The following is a 22,976-nucleotide window of genomic DNA, read 5'->3' as shown; positions in this document are numbered from 1 at the left end:
CAAAACAGACAACACCATGCAAACAAAAAATTAATAAAAAATATAAGTACTTCACGTTTCAATACGTACGTGTAATTTAAAACTTTATAACCGATGCAATTGGATAACTTCTTCGCATACCCATACATTTTTCTCTATCAATAAACAATGCATCAACTTTAGATTTTAAATCAGTTTCTAAATTGGATCTGGTACGTAAAAGTTGTTGATGTTGTGCTTCGAATCTCTGCAGTTTTAAATTCATGTCGTTTATCATAAAATTTATAGTTTCAACTTCTTCGACCATTCTACAACATAATGAAACCACATACAGTTTTAGTGGCTGCGTGTACGCGCTGTAATGCAAATTTCTTTAACGATACCTAATCTGTGCGTAATCTTTACACAGCTCTGCTTCGGGTCGATGCGTTCGGCTCTCTAGACGCGTGTGTGCAACTTTTAGCGCCGAACTTTTGTCAGCAATAGCTTTTTGTATTAATTGCAAATTTTTTTCAATTTCAAAGATTTCTTGTTGAGTCTATAGCCAAAAGAAGTACGATTTAAATTCGGCTACCATGTACATATGTATAAGAGTTAAATATTATTGCGATTACTTTGTGCAAATGTATTTGTAATTTCTCTTTAGCTTCCAGCATTTCTGCCGCTCTTCTGGCCAAAGCATTATTCGTATTACCCCATGCTTCCCACATTTCATGTCCAACCGCATCTATTGCGATTTCAATGTCACTTCGTAATTGATTTGATTTTGACCTTTCTGCTTGTGATTTTTTTACTACACTATTGGAGGCTTCCATCCAAGATTCAGCTTCTGTAACGCTTAAAATAAAATTTAATAATTTAACATTTAAATCACGATCATAAACTACAATTTACCGCTATAAATCATATTGTTTACCTAGGATCATATTTCTCAATACCACCATAATATTTCAATCCACGACTGTAGTTGTTCATCTGGTGGCACGTAATATCAATACCAAGCGCAGATTCTTTATTTCTTATGTCAATTTCTAATTGATTTTGTACTGCCCTACTATTTGTAAGCTGAATTGAAAATGAAGGAAGCCTTCTAAGAGTGTGAATAGTACTGAACACTCAATGTACAATTATGGTTTCAAACCTACTTGATTAATGCATTTAGCAGTGAAATGTTCTAATTTATTTTGACAATTTCTAACTACTTCCACTTCTTTTAGAAGAGCAGCTTCAGCTTGGTCGTGTACCAAGTCAGAACCTATTTACATTTCCAAAAGTATCAACTTTAAATATGTACTGACAATATTTACTAATTTTTTAATACAGAAAATAAGTAAAGTAAAATAAAGTAAACCTGTTCTCGCTTCACGATAATATAGACATTCTTGCGCTATGTGCAATTGACCCTCTAAACTTTGTATTGCAGTTTGTAAACCTCGACGACATTCTTGCATCTTTATATTTTCTATTATTAATCGTTCTAATTCTCCAGCTACCTCGTTTCTCCAAAAAGTGGTATCTGTAATTCTTTCTCCCAATTTACGACCAGTTTCGGTTTGACCGTTTTGTACTTTCTCATCGGCTTCTCTGTAGATATAATAATGTAGTTTAATATACATATAAATTGTCGTTGTTGTTCAATACTTGGCATGTATTTATGTACATATTAGCAAATTTACCGCATCATTCGAATGGTGTCCTGTCGCAAGTTTTCAGAAAAGTTTCTATTGCTATCCGATTCATTGTAAAGCCTAAGCTGATTTTGCACCCATTCGTATGGACCGTATCTTGTATAGAGCGCAGCTCGTGCTCCGTGTGCAGGATTTCGATCAAAACCGGTCACCAGATTTGGAAATCGCAATGGTTCTGTAGCCATACCATTCGGCGTGTAACAAGTATTGCTAAGTAAGTTTGTCATCGGCTGAGCAGGCCTAAAGAAGGAAAAAGATTTCAAAGTAAACTTTCATGCAAATAGTTTGAAACAAGTATTTTTAAAAGTTAAAAATAATTCCTTACAAAGGAGCTGCTTCTACCGTTTCATATCCTAAAGTAGGTCGCCAAGGATGTGGTTTTGGAGTTTTATAAAATTCTCCAACTCTGATTGAAATTGGTGGACCAGCAATTTGTTCCATACAAGGTAATACACCTACTGTACTCCATGGTTGGAGTTGCTAACGAAACAATAATAAATTAATATAATTATTTTATTTGTTATTTAAATTTACAGGATTATACAAACCGAATACATAACAGTTTCTTTCTTCGCTTCCATTTTGGTGTCTCACAATCATTCAAATACTATTTTAAAATATATCTATTTAGCATCGACAACAATTTTATGTGTATTAAAATTTCATTTAGGTAGTTAAATGTTTAATTTTACAAAGCAAATTGATGCAATTCAAAATGGATGTTAGTTTAAAATCCGGAAACAAAATTGTCACGTGACGTCTGTCATATGATTCTAAGTCAGGTGATCCGTTGCTTTCTGCTCGATAGTGGACGATCTGATCAGTACCTATCTGACTCGCCCAAATCAGTTTAGTTAAAAGCATCATGACAGGGTTTCGTTGTGTTTTCAATTATGTTCTTATATTACTTGTTACGTATCAAATTTTACCATTATACGCCGATAATGCGGTACCTGTACTATTATGGGGCGGTTCCGTTAATTCGGATTTACCAACAACCGCAGTGAACCCGTTTTTAAAAACTACCAGCAAAGAATTCGATTCGTTTTTACGTAAGAAATTAGAAAATCTTCCTCCTGTTCTTCTTTATGTAAAAGATAATTTGTGCGTCGAAGATTTAGTAAAACACAAACAGGTTATTATTGCATATATTGACAACTTTTAGGTTATATTTATTTACTTGTATATTTAATAATTAATTAATTATTTTACCATTTCAGCATCTTCAAAAAATTGTTGCCAGTGATTCGTTACATTATTATCCTGCAGTTGAGAAAGCAGTGAATACTGTTGAAGATTTATCTTCTTATAATCAGACTTACAATGATTACATAGATTCTGTATCCGATGGACAGTTGTTGATTATGCCAATTAACAATTTAGATGTTATTCCAGAGACGTACAAGACAATAAAAGATTCCAATCCTAATTTGATAGCTCTTCTCACAGGAAAGTCATGTAGTTATAGACGTTCGGAGCGAGTAAAAAGAGCTGATACTTCTGCCAATGATACTTCTGATCCTTTTCTTGTTTCATCAGGCAGAGTATTATTGTACTCTAGTCGAGCTCTATCGGTGAAGGTAAATTTAAAAATTATATTTTTAATATTATAATTACGATTTTTATATGAAAGTAATATATCTGTTGTAGCTTCCTGACCAAACAAAATACATAGATCTTCCTCTCAGATATACATCTTCCGAAAACACAGATCCACAGACATCTTCGTATAATTTAATTCTGAAATTCAATGGAACTGGTCAGCCTATATTTAAACATGAGCTTACTTTTATGTTTGAAGTTAAAACTGCAGGATATTATACACTTAAAACAATTAAATACATGTTATATCCAAGTACAAATAATATCGACAGTGAACAAAATCTAACAACAAAGACAGATATTGTATTTCCATTCAACTTTTCTTATCACTGTTCAGATACAATTATCTTTCGCAATAATTCTACTATACTAAATATTACGAACTTTCAAGTACAACTTGATGCAGCAGTAATCGTTAATAGTACCAGAGCATTTGATGATGCATATGATTGTGTTGGTTTTACTACAATTCCAATTTGGACAGGAATATTTGTTACTGCCATATTAGCTCTGATTATGATTTGGGCTCTCACTATGATTCTAGATATTCGTACTATGGATAGATTTGATGATCCTAAAGGTAAAACAATCACAATTTCAGCTCAGGAATGATATAATAATATCAAGTTTGTAGAAATCTTATGTAAATATATACTATAAATAGTTGTGACTTAATAAATTGTCTAATATGTTATCAGTTTCATATTGATAACTTATATAATGTTCATCAAAACTAATTAAAAACATTGTAAAATTTATTTTGGTTTAAAAATAATATTTCATTGTAAGAAGATAAATTAAATCATTCCGCTTACCTAACATTGCATACTTTGTTTCAGTATTTGCATATTTTTTGTACGTGGTATTACTTTTTTCACATAATGTTTGTAACAAGATATAGTTTATAATTTGTAAGTATATTTTGTTTTACAACAATGAAAAACACACTACTACTGGAAAGAGCATAAAGTTTATGGGGGGGGGGGGGATATCACCATGTGACATTCTCTGCATAGTATATTATGTAATCACCGTAACAAATTATATACATTAAATGCTGTGAATGTAGTCATTTACATATACATATATATATTTATAATATACGTATAAACTCAAACACACACACATATATATGTATAAAATGTTTTAACAGGTTTTTTAATATATTTAAATTCTTTTATTAGTCATTTTTCGTTCTTTGGTGAAAGATTATAAAAATATGTTTTATGAAGATATATTATCAATGTTTAATAAATAGAAAAATGTCTGATATAAAAAAAAGCATATAAGCGAATGGATTCATTGTACATTACCTATACATTACATGCTGAAACTTTTGTATCGTGTATTACAATGAATACCATAGAATAAGGGGGTAAAGTAATTACTTGTGCAAGTTCCAATATGATTGGTCTAAAGGGTGGTAAATTTCCATTAGGTTGTAATTGTAATATTTTTCCATTCATTTTTATATCTCTAAAAATAAACGGGATAAAATAAAGTGTCTTACATAATTTATTAGTTAAATAATATTAAATAATTATCATTACCTTGACTGTAGCTTGTCTGAAGTAAGCGCATATAAAAATGCTTTGGCATTTTTATGAAGTACAGGAATTCCTTGAATGGTAATACCAATAGGAATTTCATCTATATTTATTCCATATATTGTAATTGCTGGAACTTTACTGATCAATGCTTTTTCAGGAGTACAATGTGCATAAAGTCGTAGACGACCAAAATTGTTTGTTGCTAATTCTAAAACCTTGTTTGATACAAACTGCTTATAAACTACGCTAAGCCACCAATCAGGATTTGGTTGAAGATCAGGTCCAATCATAGCATAATCTCCACCAAACAATGATTGTCTGGTAACAACATTCAATCCTGCATTAGCACTGTATCCCAATTTATCAAGCCATAGAAAGCCAGCTACAAATCTATCCGATAATCCTGGAGCACCTCCACCATAAGCTGTACTAGTTTCAGCTACAAGTAACGTGATGTTTTTATTTCCCTACTTTTTTATACAAAAGATATTTACATCGTACATAGAAATACAAAATTACATACATAACCACATTGAGATATTTTTTCCTGACAATTGAATTGCTTTCTTCATAGATTCAATTTGTTGCGACAAATAATTAAAGGTTGAAACATTTATAAAATCAATTACCCTAGCTTCCCTTCCATTAAGGTAATATTGATGCCAAGTAACATAATTTACACTGTCTTTATCATTTTCCAAAAATATTTCTGCATAATGCTCTCCCATGAAATTGGGTTCCCCTACATGATTTATTTCTGGACCCACAAGAAGACTTTCATCGTATCCTGCTTCATTTAACAGTTTCCTTAATTGATAATAATCATTTGCAAGTTGAATTGCAGTAACAGTTCTATTGAATACATGATGAAAAGAATTGGGTTCTGAAATGATATATAATAGAATACAATTAAAAACTTGGTAAATAAGGCATAATTATGAAATGAAATTGTACCATTTCCTAATTGCCAATCCAACTTCATATTTTTTTCTTTAGCAAATGAGATTATACTCTTAGCATTAGTATTATCCCAGGAATTATTTGGATTTCTAATTAATACATTCAGATCAAAGATCATTCGCAACTTTGACCTTATTGCAAAGTTGTACAAATTTTCGAAATGTATGTTATTGATCGTGAAATTACTTATATCTTGATCATCCACTGCGCTAATTATTTGTTCCGAAGTTATTTCTGTTGTTGTCTAGTCGAATAACTTTCATACATTAGTATTTAATTAATGAATAATCTATCAATATTATATTCATACACCAACCTGATTAAAAAATAAGCAATCCGCGGATGTACCACCTATTCGAACGTAAGCAGGTGCAAGATGCCGAGCTAAATTAATAAATTTTTCATTTACAATGGGAAGACTTTTCATATCACGAAGTTGAGATGTATCAATTCCAAACGACAAAAACTTGTCTGATACTGTACGTATAAGTGGGCGTTCTGCATTTAAGTAAAATACATATTGAGCATCAACTGTTTCATTTATTGTATTATTTAAGTTCCAGGCTGATAATATTAAAAATATTATACAAAAGCCCATTAGAATCAAACCAAAAATGGTTGATCCTGAAATTGAAAAATAGATTGTAAATACATGTTTGAAATTCAAATTTCAAATGTTTCGATGTAAAAGATACAATATGGCTGTAATATTAATGCACCGCCATACCTATATGTATATGTAAGTACTTTTACGTACTGGTAATGTTAATTCTAAATATACGTATTCATAAAAGCAAATTAAATTTTTCTATTTTAGAAAACGTGTTAAAGTATTATTAGTTAATTTAATTAAATAACTTACGAATTCGAATTTCATTCAGCTTATCATACTGATGTTTAAATCGATCATTTGGTATGAGGTAGCTCATGATTTCAGAACTTTTTCAAGCTGTTTAAATTCTTCAAAATATCTTGCGAAATACCCTTACTTGATTCCTAACAGAAAACAGATATGCTTAGCAAATACCTATGAAATTTCCAGGTATAACAAACATTAACAATAGATAGACGTAAATTCATATCAGAGTCAAATGCACTTTGAAAATGAAACTTCAAACTTTTCACATTATGAATAAATACTTTTAAGATATCAATTAGAAAAGAAGTTTCGTTTTTTTTGTCCATATTTTTCTTTTTACAATTTTATGACTAGACTGTTTTAGTTGCTTTACTTTAATCCGACTCGTAAGTTTATCATATCTTTCCGGCTCGTAAACTGCAATAATTAAAATTACATATCTGATTTATAATTGTAATGTTACTATTTAATATATTTGTTAATAAACTAATATATATATATATACATATATACGTACCTCCTGATGAGATTTCTTCAGATATTGAATTTAAACTAGAACTTGATGACTGAAATAGCGAAGAACGACTTTTGTGTACTGCAATACGATTACGATGAGATAAAGTGTACCGACGTTTCTGTTTTTTATTTAATTGTTGCGTTGATTCGGAACCACTTAATTCATCTTCACCCCAAAACGGACGATCAGTATCGTCCGATATCGATGACATTGGTATTGACTTAAATGTTAACTTGTTAAAAGAGAAAAATATTATAAATATGATTTTAATAGAAACAACTTACAACTTTTTCAGAACTTCCCAATGTAAAATATGGTTTATCTCTGACATTTGATTGATTTAATGATCTAACTGATATAGTATAAGGTAATTGGTTTTGATAACCTTCATCATCTTCAGAACTTTGTGTCATTTTTCGTGTATCACCACTAGCGTAATAACCCATTATGAATTTAACTTGAATAGCTACAAAATGTTACATAGAAGTTCCTGTTTATTTGTATTAGATTCACTATACTGGTCAATTTCTTTTACATATATTTTCCATGTTCAAAAGTTAAATGCTTGAAAGAGCCATTTGGAATAAATGGTAGTTTTTTTTTTTTTTTATATATAATAGCAGAACACTTGTTATTAAGAATTTATTTTTATGTAAAATTTTGACAGTCTTACATCTTAAAAGAATGTGTAACAAATCACTGTTTGTTTGTTCATTGTACATTTATTATGTTGTCACAGTAATGTGTTAAAGAAAGAAATGAAATCAAATGAATTTTAAAAAATTAAATATAAAATTTGTGTATGCATTTTATACAATTTAAATATCTTTTATGTTCAGCATTGTCCTTCAATACCAACAGGATAGATTTATCCCTTCTTTCACTCTTCCAATAAAGTTCTCATGAACTTTAATATATCACATTTTATGTATATGTATGCACAGACCAAAGAGCTTAATCATTTTCTGATTTTCTACGTTTTTTTGAGCGTGGACTGTCAGTATCATGTGGACTTGGTGTAATGTGACTTCTTTTTCTTTTAATACTAGTTTCACTGGCTTCGCTACTGCTACTTGCTGCAGTTCTTGTTTCTCTTCTAAGTGTTCCCTCTCCTGTAACTTGCACTAATATCTGTGCAAAAAAAAAAAAGGAGAAAAAATGAATATAATCGAATACTTACTATAAATAATAATTGTACATTAAACATGTACTTAAAATTTTTACCTGCATGTGTTGTAAACATTCTTCTTGCATCGAAACTGCCATTTTATAAATAAATGTATCATGTTTATTATACATGATAGCATTTTGAAACATTAACATAACATCACGTTGAAAATGCATCGTAGATCTGATAGTGCCATTGTCAATATTTTTCTTAATAGTTGATAAATCCATGGGTCTAAAGATAACTGAATGATATCCAGGTGCTTGGTCTTCTGTGATAGGTCTTAAAAATACAGATGCATACTTGTGTGTAGCAAGTCTATTATAAACTAACATGACTGCTTTCTTCCATGCTCTATAGTCTGCACCTTCGCCTGTTCCTTCATTTTCAGGTTCACTATCAATAGAAACATTCTGTTTTTTAGAATAAGTTTTCATGGCACGTCCTCCGCTCAACTTGCTTAGCGACGATTCTTCTTCGTCTAATTCAACAGTGTCTTCTCCAACGCTTGTTATAGATTCTGGCTCCTTTTTTATGTGTTCGCTATCCACATTTTTTTTATCTTCTTTTTCTTCCTTTACCTGAATTTCTTCTCTTTTTACTTCCAACATAAGGGTAGGCTCCAATTGAATTTTAGATTCTTCTACTTTAGGTTCTTCAAGTGTAGTTTCTTCTTGTTTAATATTGGAAACATCAGGTTCAGTTTTAACAGATTCTGCAGATTCTTGTTTTGAGGTTTCTAATTCTTCTGGAGATACCAACTGAGTAGAATCTTCTACAACTGCTGTTTCTTCTATCTCTTCTTCTTTAATTTCTATATCTTGTAGTATAGAACTTGTTGTATCTTCTGAAGAATCTTTTGTATCTTCTTTCTTGAATTCTTCTGTATAAAATTCTAAAGCTTCTTCTGTTTGTTCTTCTTGAGATTTTTCTGGCGATTCTTCGCTTACTTCTATAATAGTTTTCTCTTTTACTACAATTATAGGTTCCTCTTTAAATGATTCAATTGATTCTGTACTTTCTACAGTGTTCTCTATAATGTGTTCTTCTGTTACTTTTTTCTTGTCATCTGAACTATGCGTACTTTCATCATCTTCTAAAATTAAACTAATATCTTGCGACTTTTCGGTATCTTCAGTGCTGGGAAGATCATTTGTTACCTCAGATGAAACGCTAACAACTTCAGCTGATGGCACATCTTGCTGTTCACCTGTAATTTTAGCAAGATGCATTTCTAACTGATCTAATTCCATGTTACCTTTATTTTCTAGCTCTTCAGAAGATTCTCTTTGTAGTTTGGTACGAGGTGATCCCTTAGACTCTTGTATAATCAGTTCTGTTTCTTCTTCTTCTGCTTCTTCTTCTTCTTCTTCATCGTCTTCTTCTTCTTCTTCTTCATCTTCTTCTTCTTCTTCTTCTTCTTCCTCTTCTTCTTCTTCTTCTTCTTCATCTTCATCTTCGTCTTCTTCTATTTCATCTTCTCCTACATTATCCATCATCTCTTTTATAGGCGTTTTTGAATCACTTTCTTCAGCTTCCACATTTGAAGTTGTATCCATGGTATCAAATCCATCAACCATTTGTTTCTCTTTTAATGTAGTATCTTTGCTGTTTTCACCATCGTTAGCCTCTAGTTCAGACACAAGTTCTTCGTTTAATCTTTCGTCGCATGTGCTCTCCTCGGATTTTACTTCTTCAGATGGATTTGTTATAGTTTCAGATATTTCAGCTGCAAGAATTTTAGGTTCTTGTGGTTCAATAGCAACTGTACCTATAATTTCTGCAATATTTGATGTACTAGAATCAATTTCTTCAATAGCCATTTCACTTTCTGGTGAATTAGAAAGCGATACAACTTCATCTACATCTCTAGGTTCTGGTCTCTCTGTTACTACTGGTACTTCGTGAATTTGAGGTACAGTAATGGTATTTATTGTAGTTGCAGCTGTATCTAATGTTTGTGGACTTCCAGTTATTTCTTCTTTTATCAGTTCTTCTATATCTCCAATGATTTCATTAATTTCATCTTTATCTATTACATCTGCCATTATATCTTTACGTATTACATCATCTATATGATCTATTATCTGTACCATACTTTCTGTGACTGGAATATTTGGTGCATTAATTGTAAGTGTCTGAGCAGGTACAGGTGCTTCATTTTGAACTGTTATTTGATGAACAGATTGCGGTTGAAGATTTTGAATTTCAGGAGGCACATTTTGTTGAGATACAATGGTAGAAGCTGATTGTAAATTAGGTAGAGGACCACGTTGTGTATTAGCAGGCATTTCTAACAACATGGATAAGGTTGGCGCACCAACTGATGGTCGTTCCGGTGGTACATTTGAAATTGCAGAAGAAACCAATTGATGTAATTGGGGTGATACATTTTGTGTTAGTTGAGAATTTGGTACTTTAGGACTAGAGCCAAGTAAACTCGTAATTGTAGGAGAGCTTACTTGCCCTGTGGTAGTTGAAGTTTGAATTTGTGTTGTTGGACTCGGAGATTTTAATAAACTTGTCAACAATGGTGATCTTCCTCCTCTACTTTTCTTTTCATCCTCATCTACTGTTTCTGTTGTTTCTTGAATTTCTACTGTATGTTCTGTAGATTTACGCTGATTGATGACAGATACTCCTTGCTGTAAATTTAATTCCTGTTTCTGTTGTCTCTTTGCTAACCATGCAGAATGTGCTCTTGCTTTTTGTTCTTGTTCCCGTTCTTCTTGTTCAATGGCAAGCCACATTTTTTGTAATTTGTCTTCTGTTATTGCTCCAGATTTTAACATGTTTATTTCAGCTTTAAGCTGTTGATATTCATCCCTTTGAAAAGCTAATATTTGTCCTAATTCTGCTATTCTTTCTTGTGTTAATCTCCTAACTATTGATTCACCTGTTGTTTCTCCGCTTTCTCTTTTTTTTCTCTTAGGAGTATCTGCATTTTCCAACAAATGTGCATACTGAATTGCACAAGACTTTTGAGAAAACCAATCGGGTGGTCTTAATGTTTCTTTTTCAACAAACGCTTTCAGGGATCTTGATACGCTCATCCAATTTTGATCTCCTGACTTTAATACGCTAGAAGCTAAACATAACTGTTCACGGGTACTCCAGGTATCATAAGATCGTTTTAATCTTAATCCTGTAAATAAATTGTATAACAATTAGAAAATATAAAACAAATAAAAATTTATCTGATCAATGTTCTTAATACTGCTTCAAAGAATGTATTGATTATGTTAATACTTTCAACTACCAATTTATTGTTTACATTGTATAGGTTAGGAAACGTTGTTGACTAATATATGCATAAAAACATAAATGGTAAAATACAATAATACTAATTATTAAAATAATACATTTATAATGTTACGTTACTGTATATTATACTTTATATAAATGTAAAAGGTATACACCAACATTTAATAATTTTAATCTCTTAACCTCTAAATTACAAACATTAATAAATAAGTGGTAAACTTACTGTCTTGCACCGACGTCATGTTTTCAACGAAAAATTTTATTTGTTTCTTAATGTATATCCACAGAAATATAAAACAAATTCACTGTTACAAATTTGTTTATAACTTTTCACGTTGGAGCTATCAAATACCAATGACTACAGATAATCACAGATAGTAGAAGACTGGACATGCCTTTGTTCTCAAAGGGTCGTGAATTTGTGCCTGGAGAACGAACGCCATCTGCTTTATCCTAATATAAAAATCACCCTACAAAGCGCCATTCTGGGGAGAAATACCCCGCTTATAAAAATCAGAAATATTTCGTACTACAACAGTCTAACGCACTTTGATGGTAATAACAGATTACTTTGATATCAAAAACAATACTCCATTACTCATTGTCAGTCAGTGTCTCGAGCTCAGCCTTGGCTGATCTCATCTGGGGGTGTCTGGGACTCCCTAAATCATGACCCCTCGAAAACAAAGGTACTTACATACTTACATACATATGTCTAGTCACTGCAAATACACATGCATACACTCATACACTCTATAGAAACACGAAATATACATGGACAGCTGATTTTAAACTTGGCTTGGAACTTGGAACCAGTGACTACAATCACTGTTGGAACTGAGGAATACGAGAAACAGAAATATAATGGCGGATACAAAGTAAACTGTCAAAGTATGGTGTATTATACTGCCGTTTTAATACATAAGTTATCGAACATAATTTGTCGACGATTAAATGAAGAGAGAATGAATATGCCTTGAGTACATGAAACTATTCGATTAGTAATGCAATTGCTGTAACTTGTGTGTGTGTATATATATAATTGAAAGTGCAGATTTCTTGTGTTAATTGTATATAAGTAAATATATCATTTAACATCTCCCAAAATTGCTTTTACTTTACAATGATGAACAATCGGAGACGGACAAACAATTTTACTTATGTTAGTTCATGTGTAAAATACATGATATTTCTGCTCAATTTTATTTTTTGGGTAAGCAAATATTTTGTGATTCTAATCTGTAATTTTTATCTATATTATTATTGTTATAATTAGAAGATAAGTGTATAACTAATAAGAAGTTGTCCTAAACAAGTTAATGTTCTTTATACAGTTGTTTGGTGGTCTTCTAATTGGAGTGGGTTTATATGCATTTGTGGACAAGTGGCAAGCAACTGGTTCAGTTAGAGTGGAGAATGTATACGATGTAGTGCTAAATATTTCACTTGTAATGGTTATAGCAGGAGGAGTAGTCTTTGTTGTCAGTTTCGCAGGATGTGTTGGAGCATTGCGTGAAAATACATGTCTTCTCAAGTTTGTTAGTATCATAGTTTAAAATATACATTTAGCAGTTCATCAACAAAGTATATAGCAATTGTTTATTACAGTATTCATTGTGTTTACTGGTGTTCTTTCTTCTTGAAATGGGTATAGCAATTGTTGGATTTGTATTCCCACATACACTGCAATCGCTATTGGAAGAATCGTTTACAGATAAAATCATACAGACGTATCGTGAGGATCCTGATTTACAAAATTTTATTGATTTTGGACAACAAGAAGTAAGAAATTATATTAAAAAAATATTTGTTAAAATATTTTTAAGATTAGTAATATTAATTGTATTTCCATTTTCATGAACAGTTTAGATGTTGTGGTTTAAGTCAAGAAGGTTATTTGGACTGGGGAAAAAATGAATACTTTAACTGCTCCAGTCCAAGCGTAGAACGCTGTGGTGTACCATTTTCTTGTTGTATTAATGCTACAGACATATCGGTAAGTATTACTTCTATTATAAACAATATTTTTAAAATAATTTTAAGAAAAGAAAATAATGATATCATTTGAATTTGTAGAGTGGTCTTGTGAATATAATGTGTGGTTATAAGGTACAAATGTTACCAGTGTCTGAAGCAGGCAAGAAAGTGTGGACTAGTGGTTGCATTGAAATTGTGAGAAGTTGGGCAGAACGTAACTTGTATACAATAGCTGGTATCGCTTTGGGTATAGCTCTTAGCCAATTATTTGTCATTTATCTTGCAAAAACGTTAGAAGGTCAAATTGAATTGCAAAAGTCTCGCTGGCATTCCTGAGCTTGACTTCAGGCCACCTACCGCTACCAGATACATTCCCCTAATAGCAGGCAGGTGGCCAGTGGCCGAACGAGAGGCCAGGATACAGAAACAAATTTAAATGTTCGTATGACATTACTTGTTGTCTTCGCGATCTCTGTATACATACTTTGCATCCTTTCTTTAATTAGATGCGTTCTTTACTTCAAAAATTATTTTCATTTATATTTAGACAAAGGTTAGTTTTTATTTCCTTTCATGCATGACACTATTTTTGTAATTATTGCCGCTTTTTGTTTCCAATCTATTATACATTGGCATCGACAAATTTTGTCGTTATTAATATAGGTACTCGTCTATTTTCTTTTTTAAATTGTACACAATTCACTAACTTCAGAGGAAGTATTGAAAATTAGATATTGTTCAATCCTTATGATTAATTATACATCAATTTAATTGCACAAACTACTTGCATATAAGGAAACAAATTTTTGATTTGATATTATCAGTTAGATATATATAATGATAAATATATATTCTGGATAAATTGATTCTGTAATAATATACAATGTTTTCATATTTATAATTCGTTTAGAAAATATGTACTTGTATAATATTAAATTTCATATGCTGGCAGTTTTGCATAAGAATTTTGAAGACGTCATTCGCACAGTGTATGTAATAGTACTATAAGTATTAAGAAATTTAAGCCTTTAAATGTCCTACAAAAGACTTATAACAGCATTAAAATAATTTTTGGAGTAGCTATGAACTGTCAGAGGTTAGTACTTTTTTACATCAATATTTTCTGTTTTCAGTATATTTATTATACAAACATTTCAATATGTTGTGTATTATTTTCTTATTTAAGTAATAAGAATTTCTTCTTATTATGTATTAAAATAACAATTATTTGACATATGAAAATAAATAACCGTATAATTAAAACGCGCACATTTCTGGAATAGTTTAACTTGGAATCTCTTTTGCTATGTATTTATTTTATTTAGTATTTGTACAATGATACTATAAAAATGTCAATAGGCATATAGTTATTTACGAATCTATATTGTTAATTACTTTATGTTATATTAGTGTAACTCGAGTACACAAGATGAAAAAACGTCCAGTGCCAAAGCCGAAATATCATTTTTATTTGGGAAAAACCTGACAATAATCTGGTATAAATTATTTGTTTATTAAGTGCATATATAATGCATCTGCGGATCTTTTTATCAAGAGTAAATGTAAAACTAACATATGAAACTATCTAGTTTGTAATAAACAAATATTATTCTAAAAATGTGTTCTTACAGCTATCAATAAATTATACATATACAATACTTATAGTATTTAAGCTTAGAATAAGAAGTAAACAGTTAATATTATCTACTATAAACATATTTATTTATATAAAGAAGTATCTAGAACCGTACCATTTGAGTATTCTAAAATAACACTTTGTCCATCAATAATTTCAGAGTTTTCAATCAATTTTTTAAGAGGTATATCCATTTCATTACAAATTAATGTACCAGTTGAATGATGGAATAGCTGTAACTTATTAACACCTGGTGTAGAATTGTTATTAGAAATTTTTAATGTATCAGATATTGAATCTATAACTTTTCCATATACCCAGTTTATGTTTACATAAATACCCTTTGATGGTTTTATATGTTTATTAGATACCGTGGTTGGTGGATACACAAGGAAATAACAACGTTCATTTGCTGGTATATTTTTAGGACCAACAGCAGAACCTTTCACACGCATAAGTCGTACCTGTTTAAATAATATTTCAGTTAAATATAAATCATTTTGTATTATAAATTATCTGAATATTAGAACATACTTTATTGGCCATTGCAACATTTTTAGACTTCTTCAAACTGTTTGAAATTTCTTGATCTACTACAGCTTTTGCTTCTGCAAACTGTTTCTTTGGTATTTGCCATTTTTTTAATTTTGTTGTCTTTTCCTCGTTAGTGTATTCTATACAGCCATGATATCTATGCTGTAAGCAATAATGTTGCTTACATTTAACGCACTGCATTTCAATGGGTGAAGTTTCCTTACAAGATTCATTGGAACATATATAACTTGATACTTTTACTTTATTATGTACAATATTTTCATGAAAATTTGAACAGCTATGAGCACCAACATGAAAATGTTCCTTGCAAAATACATCATGACAATGATCGCATTGAAATGGTAAAAAGTTCAATTGTTTACAATCTTTTATTGAACATCTTTCCCCGATACCTGGAAACTCCATTTTTAATCTGTAATAATGACAATGTAAAAAAACAAATCTTGGTTATGTAAGTATTCCGAATGCTATAAATAATTACATACTTGTTTAATTATGCGATGGTGTTGGGGAATGTAAATGATTCTCACTGAGAGATCCTAAAGCCAAATTATTCCATTTTTGTTCTAATTCTTTTAACGTCATGTGAGAATCACCATTGTCACTTTCAGGATCGGGTAATTCTGCTATTGGCACTACAATATCGTCGATAGGTAAGCGTTCTTTGTGCCAAGCTTCATCAATTAAATCTAATAATCGACCGTCTCCACACACTTGACTGTCCATTCTGCAAAAAACTTAGCAATAATAATAATAAAAACAGTAATATCACCAAGTAAATGCTTGTGGTATCATACCCGGTGGGCCCCCTGTGGCTCGTGGGGAATAGAATACGGCCACGGTAACTCCTGCCTGTCGTAAGAGGCGACTAAAAGGGGAATGTAAAGGAGCGAGCGAGAATTAAAAGTAATGCAAAAGCATAAGAGAGTAAATGTAACGGGCAAAGCGAAAGAAAGAATAAAAGAGCGATTAGCGTAAGCATAAAGAAGTTTCAAAATTGCGCGGGAGAGTGTTGGCCGTAGTCCCAACCCCCTAGGCGCGTGGCCGACAGAGTTCGTTGGAGAAAAAGGGAGGGTAAAGTCCCTAAAGAACGCCACCCGGATGCAAAAATGCATCCCATTTTTCCGAACCGGGAAAGGTAATGGGGACACATTCATCTTCGCCGGTTTAGACCGCCATTTTCCCTAGAAGGATGTCGAGCGTGCTTGAGGGTGGCTACCACTATATATATAAATATGTACATACATTCTGTTTACCAAAAATTACATTAACAAATCCTGCAAAATGTACGTATAACATATTAAAAAAAGTAGAAACTTATTCGTTAAAAAAAAAAGAGGAAAAAAGAAAAAAGAAAGAAAAAATTGAACATCTAAGAAAACCCCGTTAAGATCTCTCATAACTTCGCGCAATTATTATTGTAAAAACCTACAGACACGCGTTGCGGAATAGATTTGATGAATTTTTTGAACATGACGAATAACGATGATGCGGATATCAATCAGAAGAACATAAAAATCTTCGTCAGGGTTTTCCCATTCGAGAAGTTGTGTGAATCTTGTGCAAAGATTGACACGGAACGGAAGGTAATGATCGGATGAGTGAAATGATCGAAGAACGTTCTCGTTATTAAATCGAGTATCTTTATTCGTTATTTAGAAAATATACATAAGATGTTTGCAAGAAATGCAATCGAACCGAATCGCCACATCGAAAGAACCATCTTACTGGTGTTTTCAAGTTGATGACATATTTCACGATTCCTCCCAAGAAGAGGTCTATCGTGTTTCAACGGAAGATCTTGTGCCAAAGTAAAGCTCATATTTAGGGGTTATCACTGTTGAAGACTTCACGGCTGAAGAAGTCTTGAACAGTAGCGAATTAATTTCCGATTAAACAGCAAAAATTGAAGGGATTACAAATTTAAGAATGTTAGATGGAGTAAATTGCATTTTAATGGGCTACGGACAAACAGGCTCCGGGAAGAGCTTCACTATTAGCGGTCTGAGAAACAATTGGGAAGTATGATTCTATGAATGGCTTGTTATTTTTTTAATACAGTTCCCTTCAAACACACCTTGAATCGAATGATTACGTTTCTTTTCTCAGCACAGAGGGCTGATAGCACGACTAATATCTCAGATGTTTGCTGAGAAACGACGTAAGAAGAAAAGTAACAAGATACAGTATTGCGTGAGTTACGTCGAGTTGCATGGAAGAGAAGCGAAAGACCTGTTAACTTACGAAGAAAATAGAGTTAGGATAAATGATAGAGATCCTTTCAAGGTGTTGCCACGATATATTGTACCATTGAAAAAAAGCATTCCGTATGAATTTAATCTGGATAAATGATAAAGATAAAACCAAAAATTGTAGGATATATCTGTGGTAATGGTGGAGAACGCAGAGGAGGCTCTTCGAAAGGTTTTCGAAGGAGAAGTTCGAAGATCGAGCGTAAAAGGTTCGACGTATCCTGTGTCCCATTTGGCCACTGCTCTGATTACTTTCCATGTGTCTAACATCAGCTTAATTACATCTTGGGGTACTGTAACCACGGCCAAAGTATGTGTATATACTTCCATTGGTAAATTTTGCATTATTTGTCAGCCAACCTTTGCAACGTTGTTAATTATCGCGTTTCACTACGATTTAGAGATTTCATTGTTACAACTTGTTTTTATAGATGCATATCGTTGAAATGGCTGGTACAGGAACAGTAGGAAAAAGTAGTAATTGTTGGAAAGCCGCTACAGACGTTGGTATAGCTAATTTAACGAAAACTCAGCTAGAGCAATTTTTCTCGTATCTATCAGCAGGAAGAATATCTGCTAGTACTCTGATACGTTCCAGTAATTTGTTAAAGATCCTGGGCAATGCTTTTTCAGTTTCATCTATAATTCGGTGACTAGAACTAGAATTTACGATTATCGATCAAATTTTATGTATGTATGTATGCATGTATTCGTTGATGATTAAATAATTTCACGTACGTATTAAATAGATTCATATCTCACGTTCGAATCAAGGAAGAGGATTTGAATATCACATTGTCCACTTTAAAATTGACAGCAAAAATCGCGAAATTCAAATCGGTCAGAGTACGAGAAAACGTGAAACACCAGCCAGATTTATTGTTACACAGACTTCAGGATCAAGTTAACGCTTTGAAGAAGGAATTGATGATAAACGACTTGTTCCTTCAGCAAGAACATCTGATGAATATCTCTGAATCACGAATGGAACAAATCAATCGAAGTGTCGTTAATTTTTTGAACGGCAACATTTCGGATTTCACATTGTTCAGCGTGTCTCAGGCTGAAATATTGTTGAAGAGTATCAAGGATTTATACAACAGGTGTTCATATTCTTCGCTATATGTAGTATAAATTAAGATTCAAGTTTCAAATGATTGAATCGATAGATTAATTGCAAAGGAGCTCGAAGTTGAAAAGTTGAAAGAGACATACGAGAATCTTACGAGAAGTATCACGCAGATTAGTGCGTTATCAACATTACCTAAGGTATTTTTATCGTATATTTTATTCGTATAATTGATTCGCATTAATATATTTAATAAATGAAGGAAAGCATTTTACTTGCCGATGACCAGAAGAGTATACAAGAAATCGAACAGTCTTCAAAAGAAACATACAAAAAAGTTGGAAGCTTAAATGACTCTGGTAAGCTTAATCAATTATGCGTATAAAATAATTGTTCTAATATGGAATACTAAGTACAAAACACAAAGTAGGTATGACTTTGGGTCCTTATACAGAAGAAGAGGAGGTAGAAGAAGAAGAAGAAGAAGATGATGAAGAAGAAGTTGGTACTAACGAAACGCTGAAAATTCGGAAGAATTCAAGAAAGGATGAAATTCATAAAATTCATGTTTCACAGGTATGAGTACTTACATGGTTTATCATGATGCATCCTGCCTTTTGTTTTTACTTATATCTATATGTATATTATTATTGAAAAAGGTTCGACAAATGTTCGACCGTTTTCTGAAAGAAAAGAAGGAGTATGGGAGAATGAAGGAGAAGTTGGATAGAATTGAGAAAACACTGTTTGTAGTTCGACATAAATTCTCAAACACGATTGAAAAATACTTTCAGGTACAGTGCGATTGATAATGAAATACTTTATTTTGAATTTCTACTAATTTTTTGGTGACTCTTTTTAGGCAAAAAGGAATTTGGAGAACATACAGGATAAATTGAGTAAACATCAGCAAATTCGATACATTATGGAGAGAGAAATTTGCAACGAAAGGAAGCACGAAGTTCCGGAAATTGAAAAGATCATCCATCGAGATGTTCTGTGTCACCAAAAAGTGCTAGTAAATTTAGAGGAAAAAGTCGAACAAGAACAAGAAGAGATTGATAAATTATTTGAGCAACAAGCTGATTTGTGTTCGGAGTTAGAATTAGGGTTTCGTGAATACTGTAAAACAATGGATCTGTTATTATGTCACACCGATAAACCCATGAAAATGTTATTGGCACCTATCGATCAAGAATCCCTGGAAATAATACGACGAAAATTCAACAAGTACCAACGCGGAATGTTTCGCAAGATTGAGGTAAATTTAAATACTTTCATTTATCCCAAGTTATTTCTAATGTAAGAATTTACCGATATTAGGACACGGCAAAATCGACGAAAGTGCATTTCAATTCTAACCGAACGTGAAGGCGGATTAATTATAAACATGATAAAAAATATATAATTTATAGCAATAGATACTGAAGTTTAATGTAGATGTAACAGAATAAATACATTTCAAGCTACATATTTTACTGATATTGTAAATCTTATCACGATATTCGTACAGATTAATTCATTATAAAAGTAACAATGGCAATCAAAAACTGTAATGAAATTTACCAAAGAGTGTATGCAAATCGTAAACTAATTAGTTTTTACGACACTAGCGTCATCTATTCAAAAACGGCGGAAACTACTCGATAATTTATCGCTTTTGCTTTCGAGGACTCATTATCTAGGGGTTCTTGATACCCCGGATACCATATTGTCGGTATGCAGGGTGTCGCAGGTGCAACGGGGTCCCTGACACCCCGGATACCATATTGTCGGTATGCACCTACATGAAGCTAGCCGGAAGGAATAATAAAATATGATTATTTTTAATTTTTCTTAGTGTATTTCGTTTGTAAATCGTTTTGTAATTGATTGTGAGTATATTTTTAACGTTTGTGACAAATTAGTTCTTTTGTAATTAGCCATTTTATTTCAATCATGATGTGAGCCGAAACTTCTTAGTAATTTTGTATAATAAACAGATTTTGTGATAATTGATAAGTGTAATTGATTGGAAATCGTTTGTGATTTACAAATGTATCATTTTCATTGTTTGTGAGTGAATAATTTTTTAATTATTTACAAGTTTGTTTTATAATAAATAATATTATAAAATGTAAATAAATGAGTCGTACCCATCACTACCTCGAACAAGTGAGTTTCACGATTTGTTCGTTTTTAGATCTAATATTTCGCTAGATCCGGTCGTACCCATCACTATTCCGAACAAGTGAATTTCGAGATTTGTTCGTTTTTAGGTCTTATATTTCGCTACTTGCATGGGGTCTCTAACACCCCGATGGCATAGTATCGGTATGCAGCGTCACCGGTACCTCGGGGTCTCAGATACCCCGAGCGCCGCAGTGTCGGTAAGCAAAGAGCATAATCGGTGCTTCGGGGTCCCTGACACCCCGGGTGCCAAAATGTCGGTATGCAAACAGCGTCACAGATGCCTTGGGGTTCTTGACACCCCAATATGATGTCACGTCGGTATGCAGCGTTATCGGTACCTCGGGGTCTCAGATACCCCGTATTATCATCGGTGCTTCGGGGTCCCTGACACCCCGAATGTCAAAATTTAGGTATGCAAACAGTGCCAGCGGTGCTTCGGGGTTCCTGACACCCCAAGATGATATGTCGGTATGCAGAGAGAGTCACTGGTGCTTCGGGGTCCCTGGTACCCCGGATGCTATATTATTGGTATGCAAAGATAGTCGCTGGCATTTCGGGGTTCTTAATACCCCAATATGATTTCGGGTCGGTACACAGAGGGCGCTACAGGCCTAGGGGGGTCCTTAGCACCCCTAGATATTATCAGGTCCGTCTGAAGAGGGCACAACCAGTATAAGTTTTTTCCAGAATTTGTTTAATTTACTTCAACTATTTTTTTTTGCTTATTAAATAACCTCATTGAAAGGGAATAACATTTATGAACATATTCCTCTTCCGGGTCTCAGCCGAGGACCCCATTTATTTTACTTTTTCCAGTTATTTATCCCTCATTATAGGCCAAGGACATCTCAGTATCCCTTCCATCCCTGCATTCCTTCTATCCCAGCATTCCTTATATTCCTGCGACCCTTAGATACCTTTTTTTTTTTTTTTTTTTTTTTTTTAGCGTGGTGGAAATCTTCAGAAAGACACCTTCAGCCCCCCTGGGGAGGGGCCGGAGGTAGTGTGGGATTTTTACCCACTAAAACCACCACGGTGGCCTGCACTAGGGCGGTAGTGAGGGTCCTTTGACCCTCCGCCATTTGCCAAACTCCGCCGACAACGGGGGCCACACCCGATGCCGGCACTCCTCAGGCTGCGTGCAGTGGTGACCGGGGCCCCAGCCCCGGACCCCTGCGGAATTCCTTTACACCCCCGTTCCGTTACATCCCTGCATTCATTTCTTCCCTACATTCCTTACATGTCTTCATCCCTACATTCCTTACATGTCTTCATCCCTACATTCCTTACATGTCTTCATCCGTACATTCCTTACATCTCTTCATCCCTTACATCCCTACATTCTTATCATCCCTACATTCCTTTCATCCCTACGTTCCTTACATCTCTGCATCCCTTATAATAAATATATTATAAAGACTGCTTCGAGTAACGGTAAGTAAAGGTAAGTTAGTTCCTCTTTTCGCCACCAGAGGGAGCTGATTCGACATCGAGATTTTAGTTCACATTTTTGCCGCGAGAGGGCCAAAAATCGTGTATGATTTAGTTCCTTTTTCCAAAACCAGGTGGCGCTGATTCGACATCGAGATTTTAGTTCACATTTTTGCCGCGAGAGGGCCAAAAATTGTGCATGATTTAGTTCCTTTTTCCAAAACCAGGTGGCGCTGATTCGACATCGAGATTTTAGTTCACATTTTTGCCGCCAGAGGGCCAAAAATTGTGCATGAT

General features: G+C 33.0%; 8 protein-coding genes across 13 annotated transcripts; 3 read left to right on the top strand and 5 right to left on the bottom strand.

Moving 5' to 3' along the window:
- Positions 1 to 3: 3 nt before the first annotated feature.
- Positions 4 to 2,349, bottom strand: LOC114877475 (tektin-3-like). Its single transcript, XM_029190104.2, has 9 exons — positions 2,216 to 2,349; positions 1,993 to 2,147; positions 1,656 to 1,907; positions 1,331 to 1,563; positions 1,125 to 1,234; positions 896 to 1,044; positions 594 to 816; positions 363 to 517; positions 4 to 287 (listed from the first exon to the last, which is right to left on the bottom strand). The coding sequence occupies exons 1-9, from the start codon at positions 2,246 to 2,248 to the stop codon at positions 77 to 79; spliced, it is 1,521 nt and encodes a 506-aa protein (XP_029045937.1). The 5' UTR covers positions 2,249 to 2,349; the 3' UTR covers positions 4 to 76.
- Positions 2,350 to 2,450: 101 nt separating this feature from the next.
- On the top strand, positions 2,451 to 4,088 carry LOC114877476 (V-type proton ATPase subunit S1-like). Its single transcript, XM_029190105.2, has 3 exons — positions 2,451 to 2,802; positions 2,888 to 3,247; positions 3,318 to 4,088. Exons 1-3 carry the CDS (start codon positions 2,533 to 2,535, stop codon positions 3,879 to 3,881), a joined length of 1,194 nt encoding a protein of 397 aa, XP_029045938.1. The 5' UTR covers positions 2,451 to 2,532; the 3' UTR covers positions 3,882 to 4,088.
- Positions 4,089 to 4,268: 180 nt separating this feature from the next.
- LOC114877484 (heparanase-like) lies at positions 4,269 to 6,900 on the bottom strand. The gene is made up of 6 exons (XM_029190133.2): positions 6,642 to 6,900; positions 6,096 to 6,403; positions 5,774 to 6,023; positions 5,343 to 5,702; positions 4,820 to 5,258; positions 4,269 to 4,745 (listed from the first exon to the last, which is right to left on the bottom strand). The coding sequence occupies exons 1-6, from the start codon at positions 6,706 to 6,708 to the stop codon at positions 4,583 to 4,585; spliced, it is 1,587 nt and encodes a 528-aa protein (XP_029045966.1). The 5' UTR covers positions 6,709 to 6,900; the 3' UTR covers positions 4,269 to 4,582.
- LOC114877492 lies at positions 6,696 to 7,705 on the bottom strand. Of its 2 annotated transcripts, none has more exons than XM_029190145.1 (3): positions 7,440 to 7,705; positions 7,156 to 7,375; positions 6,696 to 6,775 (listed from the first exon to the last, which is right to left on the bottom strand). In XM_029190145.1, exons 1-3 carry the CDS (start codon positions 7,599 to 7,601, stop codon positions 6,765 to 6,767), a joined length of 393 nt encoding a protein of 130 aa, XP_029045978.1. In that variant the 5' UTR covers positions 7,602 to 7,705; the 3' UTR covers positions 6,696 to 6,764. The 2 variants fall into 2 exon arrangements, with proteins under 2 accessions (XP_029045978.1, XP_029045979.1); XM_029190146.2 differs by lacking the exon at positions 6,696 to 6,775 and adding an exon at positions 7,012 to 7,078.
- A 77-nt stretch (positions 7,706 to 7,782) lies between these two features.
- LOC114877480 (bromodomain-containing protein 8-like) lies at positions 7,783 to 12,032 on the bottom strand. The gene is made up of 3 exons (XM_029190126.2): positions 11,811 to 12,032; positions 8,380 to 11,468; positions 7,783 to 8,286 (listed from the first exon to the last, which is right to left on the bottom strand). The coding sequence occupies exons 1-3, from the start codon at positions 11,827 to 11,829 to the stop codon at positions 8,110 to 8,112; spliced, it is 3,285 nt and encodes a 1,094-aa protein (XP_029045959.2). The 5' UTR covers positions 11,830 to 12,032; the 3' UTR covers positions 7,783 to 8,109.
- A 137-nt stretch (positions 12,033 to 12,169) lies between these two features.
- Positions 12,170 to 15,222, top strand: LOC114877487 (tetraspanin-33-like). Of its 2 annotated transcripts, XM_029190138.2 has the most exons (6): positions 12,170 to 12,276; positions 12,347 to 12,800; positions 12,922 to 13,125; positions 13,196 to 13,369; positions 13,452 to 13,583; positions 13,664 to 15,222. In XM_029190138.2, exons 2-6 carry the CDS (start codon positions 12,711 to 12,713, stop codon positions 13,898 to 13,900), a joined length of 837 nt encoding a protein of 278 aa, XP_029045971.1. In that variant the 5' UTR covers positions 12,170 to 12,276; positions 12,347 to 12,710; the 3' UTR covers positions 13,901 to 15,222. The 2 variants fall into 2 exon arrangements, with proteins under 2 accessions (XP_029045971.1, XP_029045970.1); XM_029190137.2 differs by having other exon boundaries at positions 12,216 to 12,800.
- A 40-nt stretch (positions 15,223 to 15,262) lies between these two features.
- Positions 15,263 to 16,330, bottom strand: LOC114877488 (AN1-type zinc finger protein 1-like). Its single transcript, XM_029190139.2, has 3 exons — positions 16,241 to 16,330; positions 15,735 to 16,167; positions 15,263 to 15,664 (listed from the first exon to the last, which is right to left on the bottom strand). The coding sequence occupies exons 2-3, from the start codon at positions 16,158 to 16,160 to the stop codon at positions 15,284 to 15,286; spliced, it is 807 nt and encodes a 268-aa protein (XP_029045972.2). The 5' UTR covers positions 16,161 to 16,167; positions 16,241 to 16,330; the 3' UTR covers positions 15,263 to 15,283.
- A 152-nt stretch (positions 16,331 to 16,482) lies between these two features.
- LOC114877482 (kinesin-like protein KIF9) lies at positions 16,483 to 19,438 on the top strand. Of its 4 annotated transcripts, none has more exons than XM_046287126.1 (9): positions 16,483 to 17,041; positions 17,190 to 17,341; positions 17,415 to 17,566; positions 17,684 to 17,777; positions 17,865 to 18,041; positions 18,132 to 18,317; positions 18,439 to 18,656; positions 18,757 to 19,276; positions 19,366 to 19,438. In XM_046287126.1, the coding sequence occupies exons 1-8, from the start codon at positions 16,948 to 16,950 to the stop codon at positions 19,139 to 19,141; spliced, it is 1,458 nt and encodes a 485-aa protein (XP_046143082.1). In that variant the 5' UTR covers positions 16,483 to 16,947; the 3' UTR covers positions 19,142 to 19,276; positions 19,366 to 19,438. The 4 variants fall into 4 exon arrangements, with proteins under 4 accessions (XP_046143082.1, XP_046143081.1, XP_046143083.1 ...); XM_046287125.1 differs by having other exon boundaries at positions 19,339 to 19,433; XM_046287127.1 differs by lacking the exon at positions 17,684 to 17,777 and having other exon boundaries at positions 17,870 to 18,041; positions 19,339 to 19,433.
- The last annotated feature ends 3,538 nt before the right edge of the window (positions 19,439 to 22,976 follow it).

The sequence above is a fragment of the Osmia bicornis genome, chromosome 9 (genome assembly GCF_907164935.1).
Source record: "Osmia bicornis bicornis chromosome 9, iOsmBic2.1, whole genome shotgun sequence".
Taxonomy (NCBI): Eukaryota; Metazoa; Arthropoda; class Insecta; order Hymenoptera; family Megachilidae; genus Osmia; species Osmia bicornis.
Note: the sequence above shows the minus strand (reverse complement) of the source record. Positions and strands in the feature narration are given on the sequence as shown.